Source organism: Triturus cristatus, chromosome 4_1 (assembly GCF_964204655.1).
Source record: "Triturus cristatus chromosome 4_1, aTriCri1.1, whole genome shotgun sequence".
Taxonomy (NCBI): domain Eukaryota; kingdom Metazoa; phylum Chordata; class Amphibia; order Caudata; family Salamandridae; genus Triturus; species Triturus cristatus.
In genome coordinates this window covers 801,571,738-801,598,753 of record NC_140585.1, presented here as the reverse complement: position 1 = coordinate 801,598,753, position 27,016 = coordinate 801,571,738, and the positions used below count along the sequence as shown (strand labels likewise).

General features: G+C 44.0%; 1 protein-coding gene across 1 annotated transcript in view; it reads right to left on the bottom strand.

Moving 5' to 3' along the window:
* The window catches only part of SRGAP1 (SLIT-ROBO Rho GTPase activating protein 1), a 497,889-nt gene extending 471,604 nt beyond the window's left edge, over positions 1-26,285 (bottom strand). Inside the window, exon 1 of the mRNA XM_085653404.1 lies at positions 25,013-26,285. Within this exon, the coding sequence (XP_085509530.1) occupies positions 25,013-25,079 (67 nt within the window). The 5' untranslated portion in view covers positions 25,080-26,285. The remainder of the gene's footprint in view (positions 1-25,012) is intronic.
* Positions 26,286-27,016: the final 731 nt, after the last annotated feature.

The window sequence follows — 27,016 nt, the reverse complement described above, 5'->3', positions numbered from 1 at the left end:
AGTCAGAACAGGAAAACACAAACAATATCCAGGAGGTAAAGGTACTACTAAGACACTTGTTAAAAAAGACAAAAATAAATCAAATAAGCACTGGCAAAGCCAAGACGTCGGAGTTTAATGTGCCGATGCATGCAACGTTAACACATTAGAGGGAGACACTTGGAAGGCAGCCAGCAGAAGCAGACAGGGAGGCTATAGTTGTATAGTGGTCCTTCGTGCAGTTTGTTGCAAGCACTTGAGTGGGGGCGGAAAAATACATTAAACGCAAATACCATTAGGTGATAGATGAATAATCCTCTGGGCTGAGCTAAGACATGATTGGTAAAGCCTCAAGCTAAAGGCTGAAAGAGGCTGGGTCAGTAATGCTAGTAGCTCAAAGGGCCAGACCCAAAGCTTACTGTACATTGTAAGTAATTTCTCTGTTTGACAGCTGCATTGTCAAAACCCAGGCCGAAAAAAGGCAAACGCGCAGAACATAAAGCACCACACAGTGGAGCTGTATATGGAATGAAACAGAAAATAGGCTTGCATTGTTGAAATAGTGCAAAATAAGACATCATTAAATACAACAAAGATCCATTTATGGGTCAGGCACAGACATCCGAAGATACTAATACAATAAACACAAAATAGCGAGGGCAAAATAGGTAAAAAAACAACAATAATGAACATACAATAATTTAAAAAGAAGAGGGAAGTGATAAAATACTACATTTGAAATAGGCATATGTTGCATTTGAAAAAAAATCCATGTTACAAGGTGTATTTGTAAAGCGCATGTTCATCCTGGAGGGTATCTAGGGGCTGAATCAACAGATGTTTGTTGTTACCCAACTCAATGGTACTCCTAGACCTCCGAAGGATGAAAGGCTGAGAGGTCCTGCCGGGATTTAAACCTATGAAAATGGGTCGAACACCATTCCCTGGACTGATAAAGGAGTCCACTCTGCCATCAGACCCAACTGCCATATTGTAACATAGATCATATGTTTCTTCTGACTTATAAATGTTCATGAAAACTAGTAAACTTGAAGGTGTAAGTGCTTGTTAAGGGTCAAGATGGCACTTATTGAAAATTGCAAATAAAAAGTACAGTAAGTAAAAATATTAACACAATAATGAAGGTTTCTTACTCAATTTTACTGCATGCACACCGCAAAATTGTTTATTTTCCCCCTATCAAATTAGTTTCTGTGATGGTGACATACCGGATTAGAAGGTGCCATAAGTGCAGTCTTCAACCCCCCACCCCCAGGAAACGTAAAGCAGAGAAATGACAAAAATCATGTTCAGGAAAACGATGAAGTGGTAAAATATTAAAATACAAAATAATAATAACACGAAACCCCACCACCAGACCTAAAAATAGTTGCAAAAAGTGTTGGTGTAAATAATTTGCGCCTTTTTTCTGCCGATATTTTCAAGCACAACTGATGCCCAATGATTTCTCAATTTTTGGATTGGAACCCTGATTTTTCTTAGGAAGATAGAATAAAGGAGGAATAAAGTAGAAGGATTAATGCACTGGGGGGAAAAAATCTAAAAAAGGTCGAATCGTCACTCCCCTCCTTGGCATATGACTGGAAGTGTCTCGACACCATGTCCTGAGCCTCTGTTCCCTTTACAATTGAACCTACGTCCCATACTCGCCCAATGGCCAGCATCCGCCCGCCCTAGGACTTGTTTACACGCGCTCACAATGGCTGGATTCTGCTCTGCTCTTTCGACAATGACATCAATTCATTCTTCCACATCCTCCATCCTCAGCGCCCCAGGAAGGCAGCTGCCATTCCTGTTGTTCGCTTCTGGACAGAGAGGGGACCACCTTTCCGGAACAACTCAAACACTGTCACTCTAGCTAGCCGAACATTGCACTACAGAGTACGCTCGATTATCCTCACACATATTTGAGATTCAACCACGGATGGAAAACCGTGCGGAATCAGGTAACGAGTGTATTATTAATTCGGCATACCATGTGGTACTCGCTGCATGAGTCGCAACTACAAAAACAATAACAGTAAATAAAAAGCGCTGGTAAAGACTCTTACAATAAGGGCAAGTTGATTTCCCATCACCCTCTTCTCTTCCAGGGTTAAATGCTCGTGCAGAGAACACAGGGCACAAGGGTGGACCGGAGGCGGTGTGGTCAGGGTGGACGGGAGGCGGTGTGGTCAGGGTGGACCGGAGGCGGTGTGGTCAGGGTGGACCGGGTGGACCGGAGGCGGTGTGGTCAGGGTGGACCGGAGGCGGTGTGGTCAGGGTGGACCGGAGGCGGTGTGCTCAGGGTGGACCGGAGGCGGTGTGCTCAGGGTGGACCGGAGGCGGTGTGGTCAAGGTGGGCCGGAGGTGGTGTGGACCGGAGGTGGTGTGGTCAGGGTGGACCGGAGGTGGTGTGGTCAGGGTGGTCCAGAGGTGGTGTGGTCAGGGTGGACTGGAGGTGGTGTGGTCAGGGTGGACTGGAGGTGGTGTGGTCAGGGTGGACCAGAGGTGGTGGTGTGGTCAGGGTGGATCACAGAGGCAGAGTTGGGAGGAGGGACTCCACCATGAGAAGAATCCACATTACCCGCCTGGAATGGAGCTCTGGTTTTGCGTCTTCGCTAACAAGAAACCTCTGGCTAAACAAACTCAGCGCCTTTGAACAATGCAGTGACTCTGCCAGTGCTTCATGTTAGAGAGGTGGTTGCAGGTGGGGCCCACCGGCACTTATTTCGGGGGACCGACACTTATTTTCACTTAACAGACTTTGATCCAGAGCAAGAGAGACAAAAATACAGGAAGGGTAGGTGGGTGGGTGAAGAGAAGGAAAAAGAGGAAGACGGAAAATCAGCGACATAGAGCAAGCAGGGATGGAATAGAACCAGCAACAGTGAATTCAAGGGGCAGGGAGTACCCCGTGGCGGATCAAAGAGGCATGAGGTGGAATCAAAACTATGCAGCCTTGGGACTCACAGCACCACTTAAACTCTTACAAATTAAGCGCTGCACTCAATTCCTTTGGTTGGCATTTCTTGTTCAGTTCCTTGGACTGTACAAAAACCTTTTGGCTAGAATTGATGAACTAGATTTCTTTAGGTCCTACAGAAACTTTTTATGTACAGATTTCACTCTGAAAGAATACTTTAGCGTGTGTTCATAAGAAAAAAAGGATGGAACCAGTTTTGTGTGAATTATTGTATTGTGATAATTTGTAGAGGTTCATCCTTTATAACTCAAATAAGTTGCGTTGTCCTGGTTCAGATACACCTGCCAAAAAAAGATGGACGCAGGCATGGATTTCTCTTCCAGTGACCAGACAATGAAAAAAAGTCACAAATGGGGTGATTCCTTTAAAGGGAAACCATATGCAAAACAAAAAAAATGGTCTTCCAAAAGGTCCGATTTCAACAGGAGTTGCTTTGCATATTGCTTCAGCTAAAGAGGGCTAGAAAAAGCCTCTGGTGAAGAAGGCCGCCCTGCAGCCACACCCACAGAGCAGCGGAACCTTATCCCCAGCAATGGCGACGCTGCAAGAGGCGGCCAAGCCCCAATGGGGCATTAGAGAAAGGTAGGGGGAAGAGCAGGAAAGTGATGTCCCATGTTCAATCCTGTCCATCGCTATGCAGCTTGGGCACCATGCCGCCTGGCGATGTGCCAGTGATGGTGACCCGGCTGTACGGCGAGATTCCCTGCTCCGGTGGTATAGGTTTGCCAGAGTCCTCAAAGGTTTCTTCCATTCCACGACCTCAGGCAATGCTTAGAGCCATCAAGGAGAGGTGGGGCAGATCGGGGCAGGTTCTTTATCGAGGGGGCATCTTACCATACGGGGAGAGTATATTTAATATATTGTGAAAACATGGAATCCTGATAAATATGTTCATTGGATTTGATTTTCAAAAAGCAGATTACATGTCTCACCCCCCCCCCCCCCCCCCAAACACAGGGACGATCTCACAACTCTCAGTGTGTCAGGTTTCAATGAGGGTTGCCCGACACGACACACAAATATAACATGAACTTTAAATTCGAATACATTACAAAAAGTAAATATTTTAGCATGGGTCTATTTAGAGCCATGTAATCTAGTAAAACAAAAATAAAAGTTGCATTCATTGTCTAGGAAGCAGTGCAGTCGAATTGCTCTGTACATTTATTATTACTCAACTGATCCATGCAATAAAATCGTGGAAACAGGCAACCGTGGCCCTAGAAGACATCAAAATGTTTCATATTAATTTACATTTTACCGATGCTGTGAGCATCCGACAAAAGTACTTTTCCAGAGAAAAGAGAAGTTCTGCAGTTCGACTCTGTGGCGCAGAAAGGACTCACTCAACAACAATTAATTTGTAAAAGAAATATAGGACTTCCGGGGTTAAGAGAAAACCATTACAAATCCCCACTGTGCCTACTATTCCATAGATGAACATGCAATGACTGGCAGCATCGGGCTCATACATGTGATGGTGTACATTAATATGCTGCTTCATGTAAATATATGAATGTTCTCTGCCCTTCCTAATAGAGGCCGGTCTGCTGGAACGACCAGGGCTCCTATACCATTTACTTCTGCTTCCTCTCAATGAGCGTGAGCCTAGTTCACAAAAAGTTTCATGATATCAGATTTGAAGTCAGAAATCCCAGCCATTTCTATCAAGGACATGAAAAGTGACTTATTTTAAATCCTAGTTCTCCATCCTTGGAATCTGCACTGATGAAGTCAAACATTTTTGCATCTCTTCACATGTGGGTATAGTGGAACATCATTTGAAAGAGAAAACCATTCTCTTAAAAAGTCTCTTTTAAATCTGGCTTTTTAAAAAAAAACACAAGTGCAGGCAAAATAAATAGTTTGCGCCTTTTCAACCTATGGGCTTTGATGAAGCATTCTGCTGATGCTATGCAGCTCTGGCAAAAAGAAGTACTTTTTGCTAATGCTGTGCACCATTGGGGGAAAATATTGACAAAAAAGGGCTTTGACGAGTACACTTCCATGCACGTAAACATCATGATGATACTGCAGCCCAGCTTGAACGGGCATGCATACAGCAGGACACCACCACAATTAAAAAAATGATTTCCAAGATGGTGAACGCCACTTGAAGTAGTAAATTAAAAACAAATATATGCAGGAAAGCTCCTCTAAAAGCAGACTGACGGAACACCAAATAACAGAAAAAAACTTTTTCTTTTGGAAAGGGCTGTGGAGGGATGGATGGGGGAGAAATGGAGAAGCTGATGGTGGAGCAGATGGTGCAGAAATGAACATGGGCAGGAGACACTACAGGGAATGGGCAGGGCAGCAACACAGGAGCTTCAGGTGGAGGGAGCAAATTAATAAAAAGGCGAGCTAGGGGAGCAATGGACGAGGTAAGGAGAGAGGAAAGCAACATGGTGCATATTAAGGGGCGGGTATTTGTGGGGGGCAGCATACAAGGGAAAGAGCAAGAAAACACATGCCCTCTCAAGGAGTGCTGAAAGCAAAAGTAATTACCTGAATGTGAGCAGTGGAAGGATACAAGCTATTGAGTCAAAAGGATGGAAAACATGCTATGCTTCAGAGGAAGGACAAACACAAGAAGAGGGAGGAAAGCCATCAAATAGAAGCAAAACACCACGCCACCCGAGAGTGACAAGAAAGCCTACCAATCATAAGCAACGGGCATGCCCAAATCTAAATGCAAGCTTTGGTATGGTCCACAACGGATCTTTCAACAATGGATAGCTAAAAGATGTCTGTCTGTATGCGAGACCTAAAAAAGCAGCAAATTAAGCCCAATAGTTTCCTATACCTAGAAAAAGATATTCAAGGAAAGCAGAAGGGAAATATCCTAATAGTAATTCTAAACTAGTGGATTTAGTTTCAGGTAACTTATTGTGAATCCCAAGAAAAAAATATCCCCAAGTGTATGTCTTCTAAAGTTACTGTTTTCTTTGTGCAATGGCCCTAGTGTCTTTCTAACGTTTTGTAGGAAATGGCTACTTTTTCATGGCAAATGATATACAAAACCATTGATGTTGCTTTCACTGTGTTCCCGTCGCCCTCTTCACTGTGAATACAACTTTCTGTGAGAGTTTGTGGTTCAAATACACTCCAGCAGACGTTCTTCCCTTTGGTTTTGTTGAACACACATCATCAAAAATGTTATGCAGCAACTATATGGTGCAAAACATTTCGATACAAAGAGTCTAGCAATTTTACACCATGCTGCATTCCAGGTGAGAAAGACCTACAAGAGCCAACAGATAAGCCTTCTCGACAACGTGAATGGGGTGCTTGTTAAACGTTCAATTTAAAAATCTTTATATCAAGATAATTGATATGGGGCATACACCTAAAAGATGTGTGCAAACTCTTCACTCACTTATACGACGGAGACGACAAATGGATTTTCACACAACTAAGCACCACGCCCTCATTACTTTTAGGTCGGAGTAATAAAAACAACAGTCAAATACGGATTGTGACTTTTTGTGACATAGCCAGTATTAGATACCTTTGGAGGGTAAGCTGTAATAAGTGCGAGAAAGAATAGGCCGTAACTTGGTCCTCTGGAAAGAATCATGGACTCATCCACAGAGGTAAAACAGGGTCATTTTATTATGGACTCAATGTTTCTTTTAAACGCACTTGTGGACACACGTGGGACCAAAGTTCTTCAAGTTTATAATCGTTAATTAACATTTTTAGAAACATGGATGCTTCTCCTTGTGGATTATAAGAGGTCCATTTACACAAAAATGAATGAATCGACCCCGCCCCACCACCCCCAGCCTTGCATAAGTTGAAAATTATCTTTTTTCTGCCTTTGTGTACGATGTCAATCAACCTAGGTTTATACATTTACTGAACCCAAATGAATATGGTTTATGTGAAAGTTTAATCAACAACACTGGTGTCTTTACGGACATGATGGAATGGTAATGAATGCAGAAGGAATGTTTTATGGTCTTGCAAACCAAAAACAAAGAGTCAAAAAATAACCCAAAAACATAGGACCACATCTTACAATAATGAGTAGGAGGAAGGACCTCTGCTTTGGAATTGGATCCCCATTGCACAGACCCAGGCAGAGATCATGGCAAGAGCAAGAAGCTCCTGAGGCCACTGGTTCATGAAACCTGATACAGACTCAAGCTTCCTCCCTTTTGTCCTCTTAGTAAACATAAGCCTTTTACAGACGCCCTCTCACTTTTCTACTTATGCCCGCTGAAGCACATTCAATTCTTATAATGCATGTGGTGGTCTACAAAGCACTCCGTTTGGGTGTCATTGCCGGAGCATCCTAATACACCATTGAACGTGAAACATATTTTATGATAATAAAGTGCAAAATAAATTAGCATTATAAAATAGCGCTGTCTTTTAAAGAAAATAACACAGTTGCCTACGGAATAGTAAGTGCAAAATATTTCATTCTATTTCACAAATTTACATCATTGAATATATGCGATGGGCTTCTAAATGCGTTCCAAGATTTTGACCGATTTATTTTAACCAAAGCTTATCAACAAGATAATACGAGTGACCAAGACCATTAAAGAAAGCAGTATTTTGACCAAAAAAAAGAAGAAAGTCCCAAACGTTCAACCATCAACCCAAAACTGCAAATTCAGTCTTAATCCCTTGAGTGTGAAATTGCCTTGCCTAGGAATTGTGAGCCAGTTTGTATGAGATGTTTAATTTGAGATTTGCAAAACCAAAAGCAGCCAAATGTAAGTGTTCACAGTTAATTTGCAGATAAAAGTCTGTAAATGTTATTGTAAAAATAATTATCAGTGTGATATTTAAAGTGACTGTAGTGTGAACAATCTATTTTCAGCCATCCTTTCTTACAAATTATTTCATAGGCTTGAATACCTGAAAACTGTGAAACCGTTACCATTTCATGTGCTGCAGAATCAGGATCATTTGAAAATTCAGTGTGTGAAATTAAAATTGTTTAAAACCCGTTTAAAATTCAATAACATGTTAACATTAGAGAAACTGATGCATTGAATATGAATTGTGAGCTAGAAATAGGAACCATGGCTGGCTGAAGTAGAGTTTAGGGCGCCAAGTTTTTTGCCTTTTACACAATGTAAGTTTCCTGAGATGGCTCCTGAGGCGCAGGCGGTCTCATACTAATCCTTTATAGGATCACTGCGTTGCCCACTGAAGATTCAAGATGGACAACAGATCAAATCACCCATCAGCATTATTAATGGGAAACCTTAATTTTCAAATGACGACCTTTTTCACCTCTACGAGCCGGAGTTTTAGTCGAGTACTAGTCTTTGATGGAGTAACACCTGGAAGTCTGTTTTCATTGTGACATCTGTGCGTTCTGATATGTCAACACAAAAAGTCTGTTTATTCTTAAAAGCAGTTCTCTGGGATGAGGTAGCTAAAGTAGACAGTGTTACTAAGGTCTAGTAAAGTCTGATATTTTTCTTTTTTTAACCGAGAAACAAAGCTATCCACCAGCTACGTGAAAGTGGCACATTTAAAGCAAGTCAGTTACTATTAATACACACTCCTCTGTGTTTCGTGCACCATCCAGTCTGTTGCTGTCATAGAATAGAGTCACTAAATAGTGTACTGTGCAAATTTTCACTAAGAAGCCCCTATTTGAGCATATGATCGATCACTAAGTACATCTACTTTTTGTGGGTATGTACACATATACAAATTATTAATGAATGGTCTAGACCCAGACTAGACTTTGGACGAACACTTAGTGACATTCCACAGAAGTATCATGCAAATGCTACCAACAATATGTTCGTGGTTTTAAGAAGCACAGAAAATACCGCAACCTTTTGACTACATGTAACTTTTCCAGCAGAAGCCATTACAAATCACAGTTGATCAATACATTATTGTAACTCATACACTGCCCAGAGGACAAATCAATGATTATTATTAAAACCAGAGGAAGAAGATCAGAATACTCCGAAAGCCTTAGATATTTACTTTTTTCTGTCAAAGGCACACAACTGGCAAACCACACTTGATACATTAGGCCATTACTGTAGGCCTGCAGCGTGTTTCAGAGTTCCCGAAGCTAATTAAAACCAGTCCTCCTTCCCAGCTCCACATTCACCCAATTGGTGATCTACCAACATACGCCCATGCTAGATCGTTTGCCACCCTTTCGAGATAATAAATTGTTAATTGACAGTGAATATCCAAAACGTTGTCAGATTTGATCACAGTTTCAATCACATTACACAAAAATTCCCATTTTTGTTTCTATTATCAATGTTTTTCTAACTGTGCTTGTTTCAGCTTTTAAAAAGCTGTGACGTCTAACACAATAACGTGATCTAACCTCATGGGTCCAAATACAAATACTTGTCAACATATATCTCTTTACTGGTCTTTCCCTTGACATCGCTGAACAGTACAACAACCCTCCTCCGCTGAGCCATCACTTTGCTTACATGTCGCATCACCACTGGCCACGCAGATTACGCTCTCCATCCAATGCCGCTCTTCGTTGCAATGAATCTCTTGCGTTGCTTTGTCCAGAGGTGCCTCTCCTACGATGCCCTGCACTCTGCAGAAAGTGCACATCCCAACCCTAACTTCCATTTTCCCCGTTCTCTGCTACTTTCCCCAATGTTGTCCTCCATTCTGTAGCAGCCCCTTAGTCCCTCCCCGTCATGCCTGCCTTCTTTATTATATACTCTGCCTCTGTGCTCTGGAACATCAAGTTGCAAAGTACCAAACAATACATTTTTGCCTACTTACCATAAATCACACTTTAAATTTGTCAAAGTGTTCATGAAGCCTCTAACACAATCCCGGAGCCTAAACACACATGGATTAGATCTGGGTGTAAACTGTGACTAAGACCTACAACCCCCACGCCGCAAAAAAGTATATTGATCAATGGTACAAACGTTCAGCTATCCATGCACTAGTCACCAACCTAAGCTTAGCTGACCCCTAATCATGCCTGTAACTAGTTCTACAACGAGCTATCCCAAAACCTAACTGGCCAGCTACAAGCATTGCTAAACCAGGCAGCTAGAATGAGCCTCATCTTGTAATACCAGCATGGTTCCATCAAACCTTTAACGAAGCTTAATTCTTCCTAGAGATTATAAAGGTAAACCTGAAAGAGCAGGCTCATATCCTGAAGGTGAAATGCAAGCCATTCTCCAGTTATGAAGAACTGCACCGGCTGCCAAGATCAGCGTCAACACATTTCTGTCGAAAGCAAACGTGCCACCAAGGTGCTCAGATCCCTCCACAGCTCAGATGCCCTCCTCCAGCCCACTTCAACTGGAACACAGCACAGAGGTGCTTAGAAATCTGCATTTTCAGGCCACATTTTAAAGGTCAAAGCCAACTGCTCCAGAGTGAGCAGAGAAGTTCATACAGACACGATCAGAATTTCAAATGCCCACAGATAATCTATGCCCAGCCGAGCAAGCAATGCGTGACACTGCAGACTCATCGTTCATTTACTGACGGCTAAAATCCCTAAATAATGCGCCCGGCAGAACGAAAGTCAGTGTACTCAGCGCTGGCACGATTACGTCAACGCTCACTCATCCACGTTAATCCACGCCGCCGTTTCACTGCGCAATCTGTATTCCAAGAATGACCCCGCGCGATTGAAAATGAATAAAATAAACTGCGTCACCTAGAATGGAAGGCCTAATCCGGCTACCCATGCTGGCCAGTCAACGACAAGCGCAGACCTTTGCATGAATGACCGCCACAGCAGCGCATTCACAGCTTGGTAGGCAGCAGCATGCCTACTCATAGAGGGGCAGATGAGAGAGGATTCCCCCTCAGAGGAATGGTACTAATGACCCTACTCAAGTATGGGGGTTCAGCTGTGCACGAGGCGGCCTTCTGACGCACCCCTCACTCCATCAGATGATACCCAAGTTCAACTGGTGCATGGCAAATTCTCCGACACCCTGGAAGGTCTGTAAAAACCACAAAACACTTGCTGTTTTAAAGCAGGAAGTAAGAAGTTGAGGTTTAAACTGGAATTAAAAAAAACTTTGTTGCAGGAAATTTACAAATTACTCGAGTACGCTTAGTATTGGGGTCAATGGTTGGGATGGGGTTCATTGCTGGACCTTAAAAGCTAACCCGTAATGTTCCGGTATATGTCCTTTTGGGTGTCAGGGAGTCTTCCAGTCAGTCTGTCCTCTCAGCTCACCTTCCTCCACACAGCCACAAACTCGCTGCAAGGATGCCTGCCAGTATTATTGGATTCACCTGGTGGTAGCTTTACAGTCCAGAGGAACCAGTCTTTGCAATCCACCTCCAATCGCCAGATCATGACATCGTATTGACGTACCACCCGCGAACAGACCGTCACTAGGCAGTATAAAATCTGACAGCAGCACCCACTATCTCTATGGTTGAAAATTAATCCATCATATGACAGGATCCGCACCAATTTACATTTGCAAACTCAATTCCAAAACTATATACTATTATGTCGTTTGAAATGTCTAATCTGTAGTTGATTTTTGATTTTCAAGTTTGTAAGAAAATGCACATATGTAACTTGTGAATTCAGGACGGTGCAACACTGGTCATCAATTGAGAGGACTGAACCACGTGCGGGTTTCATAACTTTCCATTTGTAAGACAAGTTGGGAACACAATTAGTTGGTGGACATTGTCCAGCTGAAAGAGTCAACAAAGTTCAAGCCCAACCCTCTTTTCCATATATCAAAACCCCCCGAAACACTTCAAAACTAATTCTCACACAGTCTCAACTGGTAAATTTCTAAATTCTAATCATTAGGTTTTCAAAATGTAAAATGATGCTGGGTTGATATTCCGCATACAGGATGCAGGAACACTTCTTCATCATTAATAGTGATAGTTACTTATGACTGCTCTAATGTTGAGATTTCACATATTAGATTTTTGGAAACTGTGTCACACAAACACGCGCTACTAAGATCCGTCTGTGGCAGGAGAGAATACCTCTTTGCCGCCCAAACAAGCAGAACTAGAAAAGGTATTCATGTGAATTAGGACGCATTTTTTGAGCATCAGAACTTGAGTGCAGAGAGAAAATCTGTTCCCAGATCAAAGATGTTGACTAAGCAATTGTAAGGTGACTAGATAAAAATAAATTCTGTATTATATTATGAAAAAAAGATTGTCGTTTCAAAAAGTTTCGAACTTTTTTCCATTTACGTATATATATTCTATATAGAACAAAAACCATGTTTATTCTGGAGAGTTGAACTAATAAACTCTCTCTGCGAGTTCTACTTAAGCCGTGTGGGTGCGCGCTCTAATCCTATCATTGACACAATAGCTTCTGAGAAGAGCCTTGCATTTCCCTGCCATAAGACCACTTACGGCTTAAAGAAGTCCTCCCGACAGGGGGAACAAGGTATTGTATTTCAGATGAATCGTATCAACGTCAGAAAGGTGGAATTTAGCCGGTGGTCTTGAGGGACGTGGGAAGGGGTGGAACTAACATATCGAGCATGGAGGTGGACTGAACTTCTGTAAATCAGGACAGGGCAACACGGTCCCATTCAGAACCTGCACGCAGTGGATTTACTGCACTAAGTACAGCAAGACCCCTCCGAATTCAATTTCTTTCAAAATAGTATTTAAAGGTGTGCCTCCTAATGTATTGCATTGAGATAGCAGACGTATTCCGCTTCAGGTGGATGCTAAGCCCAAAACATTAATACAACCAAGATAGTCCTAATGATAGGATCAGTGAAGTATCTGAGTGAGGTGAGCACTCGCTGTTAAGAAAACCTAATTACCAGCAGGTCACACGGTCACATTCAATCTGATTCTACCTCTGAATATTGAGAAACTGACAATGTTTGAGCCACGAAATGGCATTTATAGTTCAATATAATGTCAAAGCCAGAGGAAGAAGGACTATATAAAAACACGTTAGGTCTCCTCTGATCCCGGCCTCCCAGAACTTCTACTACAACCACCCAAAACTGGAAAGGGGGGCTTGTCTTCATCTGGGGTTTTATTACGTTTTTTCAATTCCTTAAATAAATACTTGGCCCGGTTTCCAACCTCTCAAGCACATTGCAGAGCTTTGCCCTTTAGTTCCTTCTTCACGACGGGCAGCATTTTTCTTGTTTTTTCTTATTACCCATACAGCGAGATCACCTAGATGTTGCCTTCGTAGTCTACTCTGCATCCCTCCATGCCGCGTTTTCCTATTCTCTACATTCAAAACCTGAACATCATACCTGACAACATTAAAGTGTTGTTTGTGTATTTTTATTGCATTGTGCCATTACTGTATTATCCACATAATCATTAGTCACGTTGCAATTCGTATGAATTTGATAAAGTATTTTAATAGTCATTAACACTGAAGTCTACTGGCAGTGAAGAATTCTTCCAGAATACTATCTTTCTTTACGACTCACTTCCAGAAACAATATATAGACTTAAACAACTATTTTTCACCCCATCCCCTCTTTCCAAAGTGTTACATTTCATAAATGGTCAGTAGCTAAACAAACTTTTGTCTTCTTTTAACACACAAAGCAGCATATTAGAGCAAAAAAGTAGGAGAAAATAAAAACTGCAATACAGTTTGCAACACAAAAAATGTCTAATTTACTGCTGTATTGCCAACACACAATAGAACCACCAGCTCACTGCTGCCCTTCCCAGGAAATTGATGGTTGCGGTACAACGTGGACCTTACTTCAAGAGAAGTTATTGCCTACCACAAGGAACCACACACTTTTCTGGTGTGTGAAAGAAGATTCAGTTGCACCACATTCAAATGACAGGATTCATATTTTCCTCTCCTGAAAATATTTATTAACCGGTCTTATTCTTTATATTAAGTAAAAAGTGGGACCCCTGTGAAAGAGTACCATTCCTACCTCCTGAAGGAACAAAATTCTGCTACCCAACATGGATTTGGGCGCTTGTAGTGGTACCAAGCTTGTTCGGTGAAATTGGCTCCTCTTTCTCGCTTCTTTCAAATATTCCACCTTGAGGTCACCGGGATTGGCAGACAGGTGCCTGGAACCTTATGCTCATAACACACTCTATCACTATCTGTTAACCTACCTCAAGTCCATCTCACATGTAACAATTAATCCCCTACTATTATCTGAATATAGACGAGTCAAGAAGTGACTATTAGGTAAGAAATTTGGTATTAGGCAAGAGATAAATAAATGTGTCTGCTATCCCTCACGTTCGATATTCTAATCACCTATATTTCACATTTATTTGCCCATAAGCTGGCAGTCATTCTTTAGGTTCCATTTTCTACTTGCACCACTGCAAACAAATGCAGGCGACATCTCTAATTAGTTAATCTGAAAATGATCTCAATAACACTTATTATGCCCTCACACTAGTTATTATTGGCTATTTCAACTCTTGCGAGGGATTCTCCCCCTGCCCTCTATTTGCATCATTGAAATGGACTTAAAAACTCTGCTGCCAATCTTTATAGCATTCAGAGGCCATCTACAGAAAATTCCGAACTAATATCTCCATCTTCAGAAAATCCTGGACTCATGTCACCTCTTCAACACCTTCACAAATTCCTCAACTTAGGCATCTGTCATCAAACAAACCAAATTAAGTGATTACTTTTGTCAAAATCTCACTTCACCAAGTCACTTCCCATGTGAACCTCACCTGCGCTACCTCTCTATACCCTTCTCTTAGTTTTGGCACCTCCTTTTAGCATTCAATCCACTTGTGGGCGCAGTGTCTGCTACCTCCGATTATGTCCTCCTATAGCTTCTGTCCTACCATGAAATCGCACTTCTGGAATCACAATGAATACACACCGCAAAACGCTGTGACTAATCATCAGATTACTCTACCAAATCTACACTTAAAATATGGTTTCCATCAGTGCCACGCATACAAGTTGTTTGTGTACCTATGATAGGTGGAAGCTGGTGGTCTATAAATACAAATATACGTATAGAGCAGTGTGATCAGAGGGCTAGAGTACTGACAGAGCAATACTAACTGCTCTATTCTTCCGACGGTCTGCGGACTCCCACAGACTACAACGGGATGGATGTGCGCTCTTACATAGCCGCTGTGGCCTGATCAGCCAAACCTGGACCTGTTAGAAGGAAGTTGATGGATGATTCCAATTTTCTCACATTCAATGATACAAAGAGATCATGGACATCCTTTGTTGTGGTGAGATTACGGGCTACGTCTTCCCTTTTGAACTACTGTCAGTATCAGAACAAGGAGTATCTGTGGGAAAAGAAGGAGCTCCCGGAAATGGGATGCTGGAGGAATACAAGTAAGTCAATGGATGCAAATGAAAGCACAGCAATACGGACAGTCTCACGGTTCACTGTACTGCACTATCCCTTATTTGAAGGACCAAAGCCTGTAAGTATTCGAAGAATCAGACAACAGCTTCAGGACAGCTCTTCAAAGCACCCAGAGCCGTTTCATTTAAGAGTGGCAGGAAAGCACACTCTTCACTTTGGTTGTATTCCTTCCCGTCTGTGCCACTTATCTACTGACTTCATCTGCGATTCAACTTAAAAAATAAAATAAAAATTACCTTCACACATTGGGCTTTATCTCAATTACTTTGAGCATTATTTGAAGTTCATTTTAGTCGCAAGCTATTTTTTCAACCCTCTCACCGGCTGTTGTTGGGATGGCAGAATGAAGGCTGAACAAGGTTCATAGGCTTTGAACCCTCTTGCACTTGCGATGGATTACCTTACCCGGGACACGCCATTGTGCTAAGTTACTCTGTTTCAAAGATTCAAAACTGGATGGTGGCTTTGTAGCAGTTATGATTTTTACTGCTATCCAACACCTGAGAAAATAGGCCACCTCTTTCCGGGGACGCGCGCTGACTGTACACGCTACCACCACTTCCTCGAAGACTTCCAGAATGTCCATTGGATTGCCTTTCACTGAGACAATATTGGGATACGGTTCAGAGCACAATAGCAAGGGTCACACGCAAACCACAGTTGACAGCCCTCGAGGCCTTACTGATAGGCACTTTCGAGGTCCTCCAGGACTAAAGTAACAACACAGTTCTCAGATCTCCAGTTCCTATAGGCCAAGTGATGTATCACAGCGAGGTGGAAATCCATGCATCCACCGTTGAGGAGACCTGCCGCTCAGAAGCCCAGTTCTGTTCTGAAGCAGAGGAAAGAGAATACGTAGGAAAGAGAACAGGGGCTTCAGATGGTGTCCCACTGCAGACCTGTGGGATGGGTTAGTACCGGACCTAAAGCATTATGGAGAGTGTCATCATAGATCCACATGATTTGGAGCATGCAGGATCATGCTGCTCGGTTTGCGCAGAAACGCCCACACACAGTTCCGAACCTCAGATACCTGGCTGAGACCACCCCTTTATACAGGCACCTTCCTAATTTTTCATGCTGGAACCTGGGCCCCAATCCTGCTGGAACTTCGGAACCATGGGAGGCCGGCACAAAAGTTGAGTCCTAACCCGCACATGCCCTCTACAGCTGACAACAAATAGACTACAGGAGAGGTGACATGGGGTGTTGCGGTTATCGCTTTCGGCTTCTTGCTCCAGGTGGTTGGGGAATGGAGGGAAGGGAGAGATATAGCTGTTATTTACCTGTTCAAGACTAAATGGGTGCAAATTGTATGACACATGACATGAGTAACTAAGTGCTGGGATGGGAGGGGCAGTGTGCGCCCACTCTCCTCCGGTTTGAAAAGGTACCCTTGAGCTAATGAGCTGACGAGCTTTGGTTGATGCATCCGCGCCCAGCGAGTGGTAAAGAGACCTGAGAAGACTTTGGGCAGCATTTCCAGCAGACCCAAGAACAACATGTTGCTCTCTACTGAAGAAGGATAACTATCCTGAAACAAGTGTCTAGAGATACACAGCACTGGCTGCACCAACATGGGTGAAAAACTAAAGCCTGACACCGAAGAAAGTGGTATAATGCACGGCATTTATTATGATGCATCGGGGCAAACTGAGTGCTGGGATGTGAGGCAGTGTGCGTCCACCTTCCTCATGAGTGAATATATGGTTAGAATGCAATTTGATGTGTATAATAATATAACGGGTAAAGCCCTTATAGACAATACTACACATGCTTTGTGCTTGTATGTCTCATGCTGCAACTCCGTCTCTGGCGGAGTGGGAAAAAAACAATAAAGTGTTAAAATACTTTTTTTTAACAAAATGTACTGTGTTTAGTTCTGTGAATGAATATCCCTGAATCGTTTACATTTAAACATACCTGCGACACAGAAAACTCCTCAACCATTCTTTATCTATGCTGGGTGCAACCTGAAATGAATCATTCTGTCAATCTCAAGTAGCATGTGAATAGGAGTGCTGGAGGATTCTTCTGCTCAATCATCTGGAAACAAAGATATGCAGGTGCATAGGTTGCATAAATTAACACCAAAAAGGTTGATTACAAGGGCTATCAACCCACAGCATGGCATAAAAAAAAGGATCTGAAGCCGTACAGGGAGCTATTAATTTTTTAGAGAGCTGCTAGCACCCCAAACAGTTGCTTCAAGCGGGCCCTAATGAATCCATCTTAATTCAGCCCAACGAATGTCATTAGCAGATGTCTTACTTTGGACGAGGAACCCTGTACCCAAAATTTCATTTGAAATGGGGAATATTTAACTAAGTGCATTTGACTTACTGCTCAACTCAGCCGCTGCTTAACCCTTTTGACGGAACCACTCCGTCATGAGCCACGGGTGCGCTGTGCTCATGACGGAGTGGTTCCGTCATGCTGCGGCCGTTGGCGGCCGCTCCGCCCACGCGGCGCTAATTCCCCACCTGTGCGGGCGATTAGCGCAGTGGGCGGAGACGTGACGGAACCACTCCGTCATGAGCACAGCCCACCCGTGACGGAGTGGTTCCGTCACGAGCACAGCAGACCCGCAACTGCCCCCAAACCCCCCCAGCGCCGCGGCGGAATTCCTGCCGCGGCGAAGGGATTACGTTTCCAGATTTCTTCTTTATGATTTCAATCGCATTTCAGCACTCAAGAAAACAACATCTAATTTTCCTTTTCGCTCGCCTAACCCATTCCTTTCCTTTCCTTGAATCCTGGCGGTATATTCATTAATGTCCCATTCTCCATCATATCTAGATAGTCTGCATCCTGCAACACACACACCATGATTTCATTCCACGCCATACCATGACTTCCTTCTTTTGGCGTGCATGTTATTTGACTCTTTGCACCCAATCATAGGCAGATGCCTGGTCACTTCACAGGACTCCTATATGTGTCTTGAGTTATATACTTCTTTTCACAAGCAAAGTGGTCAAACTGTCTTCAGCAACTGGACATCTGTGTTGTTTACCTCTCCGACTACCTTTCCAGAAGATCATCAAACCGATTATAGGAGAAAAATCAGATGATACTATATTTTATGATCTCCATGGGCACCCGATTGATAACCTGATCCATTTTCAGATTATGAAAGTATCTTAGGCCAAACTTCACAGGCAGCAACTTAATCTACATGATTTGAGCACATTTGGAACGCAGAACCTCTATCTGCTCCAATCACAAAAATATCTGTGTGACTATTTCTGGTATTTCTATTCCATGGACCAAGCCACAAGGCAGCAGAGTGCTGCACAGGGTCCAAGACAAGCGTGGACTCAATGAGTGACAGGTTTGTGGCCTGTGAATGCACTGTGGTGTAGAGTTCTTATTCTCAGCGAATTCTGCACTCACCACCACGTATGCATGTATGTGTGTAAGGGGTATTTATATAGAGCAAACTTAGCCGAAAAGCTGCAGTACACGGTGCATGTTTATTGGCATCTGAGCTGTGTAAACTATGGGGTAATATTTGGAGTGTGCAATATTGCTTTGCTCTAAACACACAAAATAACTGCGCACTCTGAAAAATGGCCATTGACGTAAAATGAATTGAGCTACCTAAAACTATGGACAAGACAAACTACACGCATTGGTCTGAAATTGTGCAGCACTTGCTATATAGTTGATCACAAGAGTCATACAGCGTAAGTGCATAACTACAATTGTAAATAAATAATGTATACTGCTATGGAATTAGAATAAATGTTTAAGAAGGCTTCTGTTTCCTATGTACATTATATTTTGTACTATCACCCACTGTCATGCATCCGGTTCACTCCATTTTAATACAGTTTGAGCCTCTTATGCTCTATCGCGATAGGTCCATTATCTCAATGAAGAACTAGCGTCACTTCAGTACAAACATGAATACATTTCATACAAGTCATTTGCCTTTGGGAATCATATTTGGCTAACGTATGTCTGCAATCAGATTCCCTGAAGGGTGGTCCCATTTTTTTTTTCCTTCAACTTCCTAAATCTTTGGCGCCAATCATACGTTCTAACATTTCTTGGTTGTATATGACAATATCAAGCACAAAAACATGGTCTTGTAGAAATACTGGATGTAAAGTGCCACTATGGTGTGGAGGTAAGTGCACATAGGTACGTGCAGATTTACTATTCTTATCTCCACATCTACCTACCCAAGATGTAATTAAATTGTGATGGCAAGCCCATTTAGAGTTAAGACAGCTACTCTACGCTTAGATGTCTATACCTACCTAGCAGATACAATGGTACTTGGTATCATGCATCGATATCCATGCAGGACGACACTGAAACCTAGATGTTCTGGTAGTCCGCCATCCCCCTTCGTGATCGACCTCCATCCACTTTCGTGTCAAACGAAAAGATAGCTGTTGCCAGGATTTAGGTCACTTTGCACTTTCTATGATATAGACTTTGATTTCTGTCTTTCCTTTATTCTGTGATTTCATCAAGTACATTTTCTCATTCCCATGGTTTCTTCCTAATCACTTAAATAGTTGGAACTAAAGACGCATCGCTGGCCATTTACCCATTCCAAGTCGTCATTAGCTCTGGGCCTGGATGTTTACTCTTCCTTCTGAGTTGTTTACAGTATTTGCCATTCAACACTTTAAACACATGCATTCAAATATTTGAGCTTAAGCCACGCACAACATGAAACACTGAATACAAGACCTTTAAACATGGCTGTTGAAGATTCAGAAGCAGAACCAAGAAAGAATGATGGGTGAACAGAGCTATATATGCTATGGATATTATCGAGCAGCTGTAATCTTCATGTTCTCATTGGTCCATGACCTCTGGCATCTTCATTACAAGTGCTTAATTTGTAAAAGAAAAAGTGCCCGGGCCAAAGCTTTAGTCAGAAGTCTTGGCCACCGTCACTAATGAAGTTCGGGTGCCAATAACCAGGATTGTGTAGATTTGATTCCACTTCAATCTTCTTTTACACAAAACCACACACTCCCTGCCCCTCTGTCTCCCTCTTGCTGTTCTTTTTCATATCTGCTTTGCCTCTTTGTCACTGTTTTCATCTTTCTCGCTTCCCTCTTCTGTGTGTTTCTCCCTACTGCTCTGGATCAAAGTCTGATGAGTACAAATGAATGCCAGTCCCCATAAATGAGTGCCAGTGGGCCCCACCTGCAAACACTAGCTCAAATTAAGCACTCTCCTTTACACAACAGAATGCACATAACATGCCTTTATTGGCTACACACAAAAAATCACATTTGTTGAGAGAAAACCGTGAACAGCTCATCCGCAGTTTGAACATGCTGCAACACTCATTTAACCAGAGGACAGGGTCAGAGCTTTTGAAGAACCAAGCACCAAATGTCACCAATAAATCTGCCTCATGTATTAATGTTAAGCCTCGGTGCAATAAGATCTAGGGTGTGACCCACATACACCCAAATTGGTGGTTAAAAACCACCGTTGCCAAACTATACACTGATCCTGCACCCGAGAGATGTATATTTCATATTCCCAAATATAATATGGCTTATTCTGATGGAAACATTACAAAATCACAATTAGGCTTCCCATGCATGCATTTGTCTATAAACAACGTAAGTCTTGATTGTAGCTTATTTTTTATTCCATTTTTTATTGAAGTTCAATTATCTTCCTTTAACACCAAAAAATGATTGCTTTGCCAACGCGTTTCATCCCTCATGGGACTTCTTCAGGGCTCATCAACGTGCTGTCTTTTTTTTATGGTGAATATAGTGCCAGATCAATATTGTCTGCACCCAAAATTAAATTCTGTATACTACTAAAATAAAGCGTAGTTATTTGTATAAGTCTCAATGCGATCAATAAGTATTTTCAATATGGGCTTCACTTTTTATATAGGACACATGAATTCTTCTCCAGTGTGAATATTGCTATGTTGCCTCCTTTGTGTCCATGCCGCATTTGAAACGAAAACGTAGTCAGTTCACCCTCCCCACTGTGACAATAACATGCTATCTATCTCAGGGTTTAGGGCAATCAGCAGATGCCTTGAAACCTCTTAGGCATTGGCGTCCATGTGCATGCGCCTACAGTGCCCAGTGGGAAATCTAGCCCAAGTATTATAATATTCAGCAATTCGTTAAAAGAGTGACCCACATGCTAATTAAACAGCCCTGAGATGAGAGATACCGCCATAACATCAGACAAGCCGAATTTGAATGGCAGGCTGCAAAGAGTTTCCGAAGACCCTCGGGCCCATTCCATGGAAAACAATGTGATGAACAGAAGACGCGTCGATTGGTCTTCATTGCAAAGGTCACATCTGAAGATCTGCGAAAGGCCGCACATCCCCAAGGAAGTCAAAAAGCAAAGTGGGGACTCAAAAAGGCTGGAGGCACCTTATAGTCAATGCAGCCACATGAAATGTCATGCATTGCATTGAAGGGAGTGCTGTGGAATGGTAGAAGAGACGTGAGGTTTTGAAAGGTCATCAAAAAGGAGAAGATCTTGGAGTTAATGGTAGAGGCAATGACGTCAAATGCCTGAACACCAGGAAACGCAAAGGTAATCTCGGGGTGCAGGGAGGACGCAGAATAACCAGCTATAAGTCAGAAGAGTCACCGAATGGCTGCTTGACCTAGCTGGCTTGGGTGAGGAGTGAGCTGGAGGGCCCATCCAATTAGCCTCCTGTTCTTCGAGGGTGGTGTCTGCAGTCAGTTAAAGCTATGCATGTCTGTCTGTCTATGATGTACCATACCATATTAAGACATAGTGCATAGAGAGCACGTCTGACAGGCAGGAGGTAGTGGGGAGCGGAGAGTAGAAGGGGAGTGGCGGTGGGCTCTGGCTGCCCGCACCTTGGCTTGGCACGTGGGAAGGTTCTGTTTGCTTAGGGACAGGTTGGGCTCCTGTATCTTATTGTTCAGGGAGGAGGGGCGCATCGAATGGGGGAGAGGGGTAAAGGACGGGGGCACACCGACGAGGGGTGGGGGAGGGGGGAGTAGGGGACTGGGTGGGGAAGGTTGTTCCGTCGCCAAGAGAGTCGGTTTTGCTGTTAACTGTGCGGTACTTCCTGGAGGGGAGGAGGTGGGGAGATGTGTGATGACTTGCTGATTTGGAAAACAATAAAATGTTTCAACAAAAAAAAAAAAAATAAGACAGTGCATATTGGGCTGTGATGTGCTCAAAATGATATTTCTAACGTGTTGTGCTTGGAATATGATTGCAAAAGCATTTTGTCTTGGGGGTCTAGGGATGACAGACGGTGGTGTTCTATTTGTGTTTGGTGGTGTACTGGAGTAGGAACATGCCATCTCCATCGCTTGGGTGCAATATGGGATGCATGATAGGGTGTTGTTGGTGTGTTCAGTGAGATCAGTGTTGTATCTGTTGTTCTGTAAAGGCTGAAGCGGGCCTCAGCCACAGGTGCTGTTGGAGGGAACGGTGTAGCACTCTGCATTGGTTGTGTGAGAAAGGTCTATTATGTGTGTCTACGGTCTTCTGTAGAACTGAGGTCGGGTTTGCTGTTAAAAGGGTAGGTCTCTCTGTTGTAGAGCGCTCCTATATCCGGAGGTTGCTCCATGAAACCAGAGGAAGGGTAAAGTGCGGCTCTTATAAACCAAACGGATATACGTCGGCTGTGAGACTCCACTGTTCATTATCAAAGTCAGTATTTAAAACCTCCTTGTGGTGTGCCGGACTGTGACGAGTTAAATTTGAGTCCACGCGACTAGTACTACTGCCATTATCAGGGTGGTACAGTCCATCATGAACCCCCTACTATGAGTTTTACAGATAAATGATTAAAGCGTAACAGCGAGAGCAAAGCGACATAACACAAACTAAAAATATAAAAGCGAGATTAATTCAAAAGGTGCTAAAAGAGGCATACTAGAATGATTCGGGGATATACAGCTGCCAGCCACATTCTGGAGTAACTGTGCCAGCTCACCGGGTTGCACAATAAAATATTTAGGATAGAAACTAGAGCCTGGCTGTCAGCGCAGGCAAGCCATGATGTTATGCATGAGACTTGCTCCCAGACTGACGGTGGGCCGAGCTCATAGTTCATCTGCAGTGGAAGGGTTCATTGCCCCAGGGGGCCCGAGTGAGTTATAATGTCTGCCTTTCCCTGCGACTGGGTGTCAGAAACACTGCTGCGGCCTTCAATGTGAAATTCATACAGTGCTGATCCGCGACGCTGAGGATTCTCTGGGAGCACGGGCTCAGACAGCGTTTTTTAATGACAACACAAAAAGCAAAAAAAGACTGCTGCAGTTCGAAAGTCAACAAAACATTAGATCCAAATGGGAAAAACACTATGTGAGAGGAAGCAATCGATCGAAAAATCCCAGTGTAACTTTGGATTCATGCATCCTGAATCTTTGTATGTAGCTGTACTAGAGTGTGTTGGGCCTCACAAGAGGTAGGAAAATGCTATATAAAAACAATATTTTATATTGTGAACCTTAGCTAAACTGCAGAGGATCAACAGCATGGCATGCAAATATATATATATTCTTTAAATAACCTTTAAACCTATCTTCTGGGGCAGACATCCCTCCCAAAGGTGAGGTAACTAATGATATAAACATATCGTATAACGATGGGATTTTAAGTGTTGGTTTTCTAAAGCTACGCTGTATTCTATAATGACAACTGCACATCCAGCGATGAAAGAACGTTGGGCGCATTCCTCTCAGAGGGACATGCGCAAGAGCACACAATGAGACCTGGGCTGGTGGTCACTCTCAAACAGCAGAACAAGCACGCGCAGGCCGGCGCACGTTATACAGTGGCGAAAAAAATGCAGGTGAAGTATGCACACCTCTGCCAGACTACACTTGGGGGCTTCAAATCCTCTGGGGTGAACTTTAAAACTCAACACGAGCCACTTGGAACAAAGCAGCTATTGTGCGCGCTTTCTGAGCGGAGACCCCACCCGATCGATATCCTGGTGTGTTTAATTAATACAGGACGACGCTCTGGCGGCGGCCCCGTTATTTCCCTGCTATTTTCACATGAAAAAACAGACGAAGGCGGAAACAGTGGACACGATTCAACGTAGCAGCCCCCACCCTTGTGACACGTAACCCATTGAAATATATGCCCACGAACCACTCCTAGTAGAAAAAAAACAATCACCAAGCGACATCAAAACAAGGCACTTTATGGCTTGCGGACCAATCCTCCTTGTGGGCTATTGCATCTGTTTACATTAAGGCAGGTAGCACTCCATTTAATATTTACATTATAGAGCTCATTAACATCAAGAGCCGGGCGGAGGAATGAGAACCCTTTTAGTGGTAGCTCCTGTCACCCTGAGAACAAGTGTGCACGTTAATCAATGCCAGTTAAACAGTGCTCTGCATAATTGGGCACAGAAACCGGATGCAGAATTCAATAACAATCTACCCTGGGAGCTGCTGCCCATGCATCGCACTTGCCTTCCTGACTCATCTCACTGATGCCCCAGCAGATGAAATCTACAGGTTTTTTTCTGAAGCAAATGATCTAATCAACAAACACACCTCTGTTTCCCATACCTGAGAAATGAAAGCTCAGCAGCTGAGAGGGTATGGTGTGCCGCTCACCCCCGCCCCCATGGCTGCATGCCCAGGAGCCCGGCTTTCATCAGCATATGTAGAACAGGCAATGAGGGAGATATTATTTCAGCTGGTGCCCAGACCTCGCATCCTTGGAGGAAAGCGACAGGCTTGGAAACATCACACACTCGCATGCAATTTACCTTTCACTTGAGTCTCGTACTCCGCTATGATCTCTTTGTCCTTTTTGAACCTGACCGGCGTCGACATTTTTCCCTGATATTTGTTCAAAACCCAAATTGTAGTAAAAACGATGGGTAGAAAAGCAGCTTTTAATTTAGTTAGTCAATTGCTTCAGGTGAACTCTGTTCAGAAGAAAGGACGAGGGTTGAAAAGAGTCATCACGACAGCAGGAAAAAAAAAATGAAGAAAAAAACCCCACACAAAGTCTCCAAGTTCCAGTTTTTCTCCCAGGTTTTGCGGTTTCTCTCACGTTGTTTCAAACACGCTCATTGTTCAGCGCGGCAGAATGAAGCCCGGCTGCCTGCGGGTCCAGGGCGGGCGAGCAGGCAAGGGGGAGGGGAGGCGTCCGCTTCCGAAGTCCGGGCAGGCCGGGTCGGCGGATGCAGCGTGAAGCTCGGCAGCTCCTGCCCCAGTCCAGGGCAACTCAGAAGAGGCGTCGGGCCGCTCATCAAGGGGAAGAGCCGAGGCAAGGAGGCGTCCGCCCCCTCTCTGTTCCAAAGGGGCTACCGAGGCATGTGCTCTCGTGCCGGGGGATGGGGGTCCGACCTTGTCCTCGGAGGAGGGAGCAGGCTGTGTTCAAACCCACAGAAGGGGGGCGCAGACCCTCGCTCTTCACGGGCACGCGCAGCCTATGCCCCCGTCCATGCAAGGGGCGCAGAGCCGCTCTCTTCAAGGGGAGGCACGTGCCCCGGTCCACGGGAAGGGGAGACGGGGGCCGCAGATCCTAGTCTGCCGTGCTGCCGGTGCATGGGCGGGGGAGGGCTGCTCCTGAGCGGGCACACGAGGAAGCAGGCGCAGCTCCTTGTCAATGGGAAGAACTACTCCCTGGTTTTCAGGGCGAGGGAGGGGGAGCGGAGGGCCCGGTCTTTCCTCAGCCGCGGCTGTGCATGGAAATGAGAGCGAAGGAGGAAGGACGCGGCTGCTCTCAGTGGGAAGGGCTGCAGCTTCCTAGCAGCAGCTGAGGCGGCCGCTGCCGGTGCACATGCGGCGGGGTCACACCTCATCTGACACTCCGGTCCAGCAAATGCTCCCAGTGGAAATAACGGATGTGGCGCCGTCCCTCAGCAGCTGAGTTAACTGCTGCGGGCAATGCACATGGATGAAACTGAGCGATCTCGTCTGTGCAAGGGGTGGATGCTCCTCTAAGCAACTGAACTGCCTGCCAATATCTGAGCAGAAGGTTTAAACAACTTATCACCAGCAGACCTCTCCGCTGCTGTCTGGCTCGGTGTCAGAGATGGAGTGAAGCTTCTCGGCGACTAAGCTACCTGCCCCCCCCCCCCCCCGGGGTAAAGCTCCCTCCCCTTCCACTGAATTCCCTGATATTCTCGTGCAGTCTGCAGACACGGGTAGAGTGCAGTTGCTAACTGTGAAGACAATGGGATCCGGCTGCATATACCTTGCATAAACAGGGAAAAGACTGCTGCTGTATGAGAAACAGTCAATACGAGTGTGAAGTTGCTTCTCTCTGTTAAGGTGAAATGAAAAATCTGCTGCTCTCTGGAGAAGAGAGGCGAGAGTGAGGGCTGTGCGAGCTCCAGAACAGAGGAACGTGTTCCGGCGCTCTGAAGGCAGAAGAAAAGATAGCTGATGTTTTTACACAACAGGAAAAGGCTCTTACTATCTGAATAAGTTAAGAACAGATGAAAGGGCTGCTGCTCTTAGAACAAGCATTGGCAAAGCCAATAGTTCTCAGTAATGTCCGAGTAATTAATTGGCTATGTCAAAGTGAATGTCTTTTAGCCATGTTGTCTGGCAGCACATCTGCTGTTCAGCATGGCTGAAACTTACTGAAAGCCCAGATTTACAGGATGTTGAGCCGATACCAAGTCAATTTGCTCCCCCCATGTTGTGTTTATTGTACTGCCCCTCCTAAGACAGAAAAGCGCTATGACGTAGCCTGCGCTGGCCGCATTACTGCACATTTTCCAGTGACTTTCAGCCATGCAAAACAGCAGATGTGC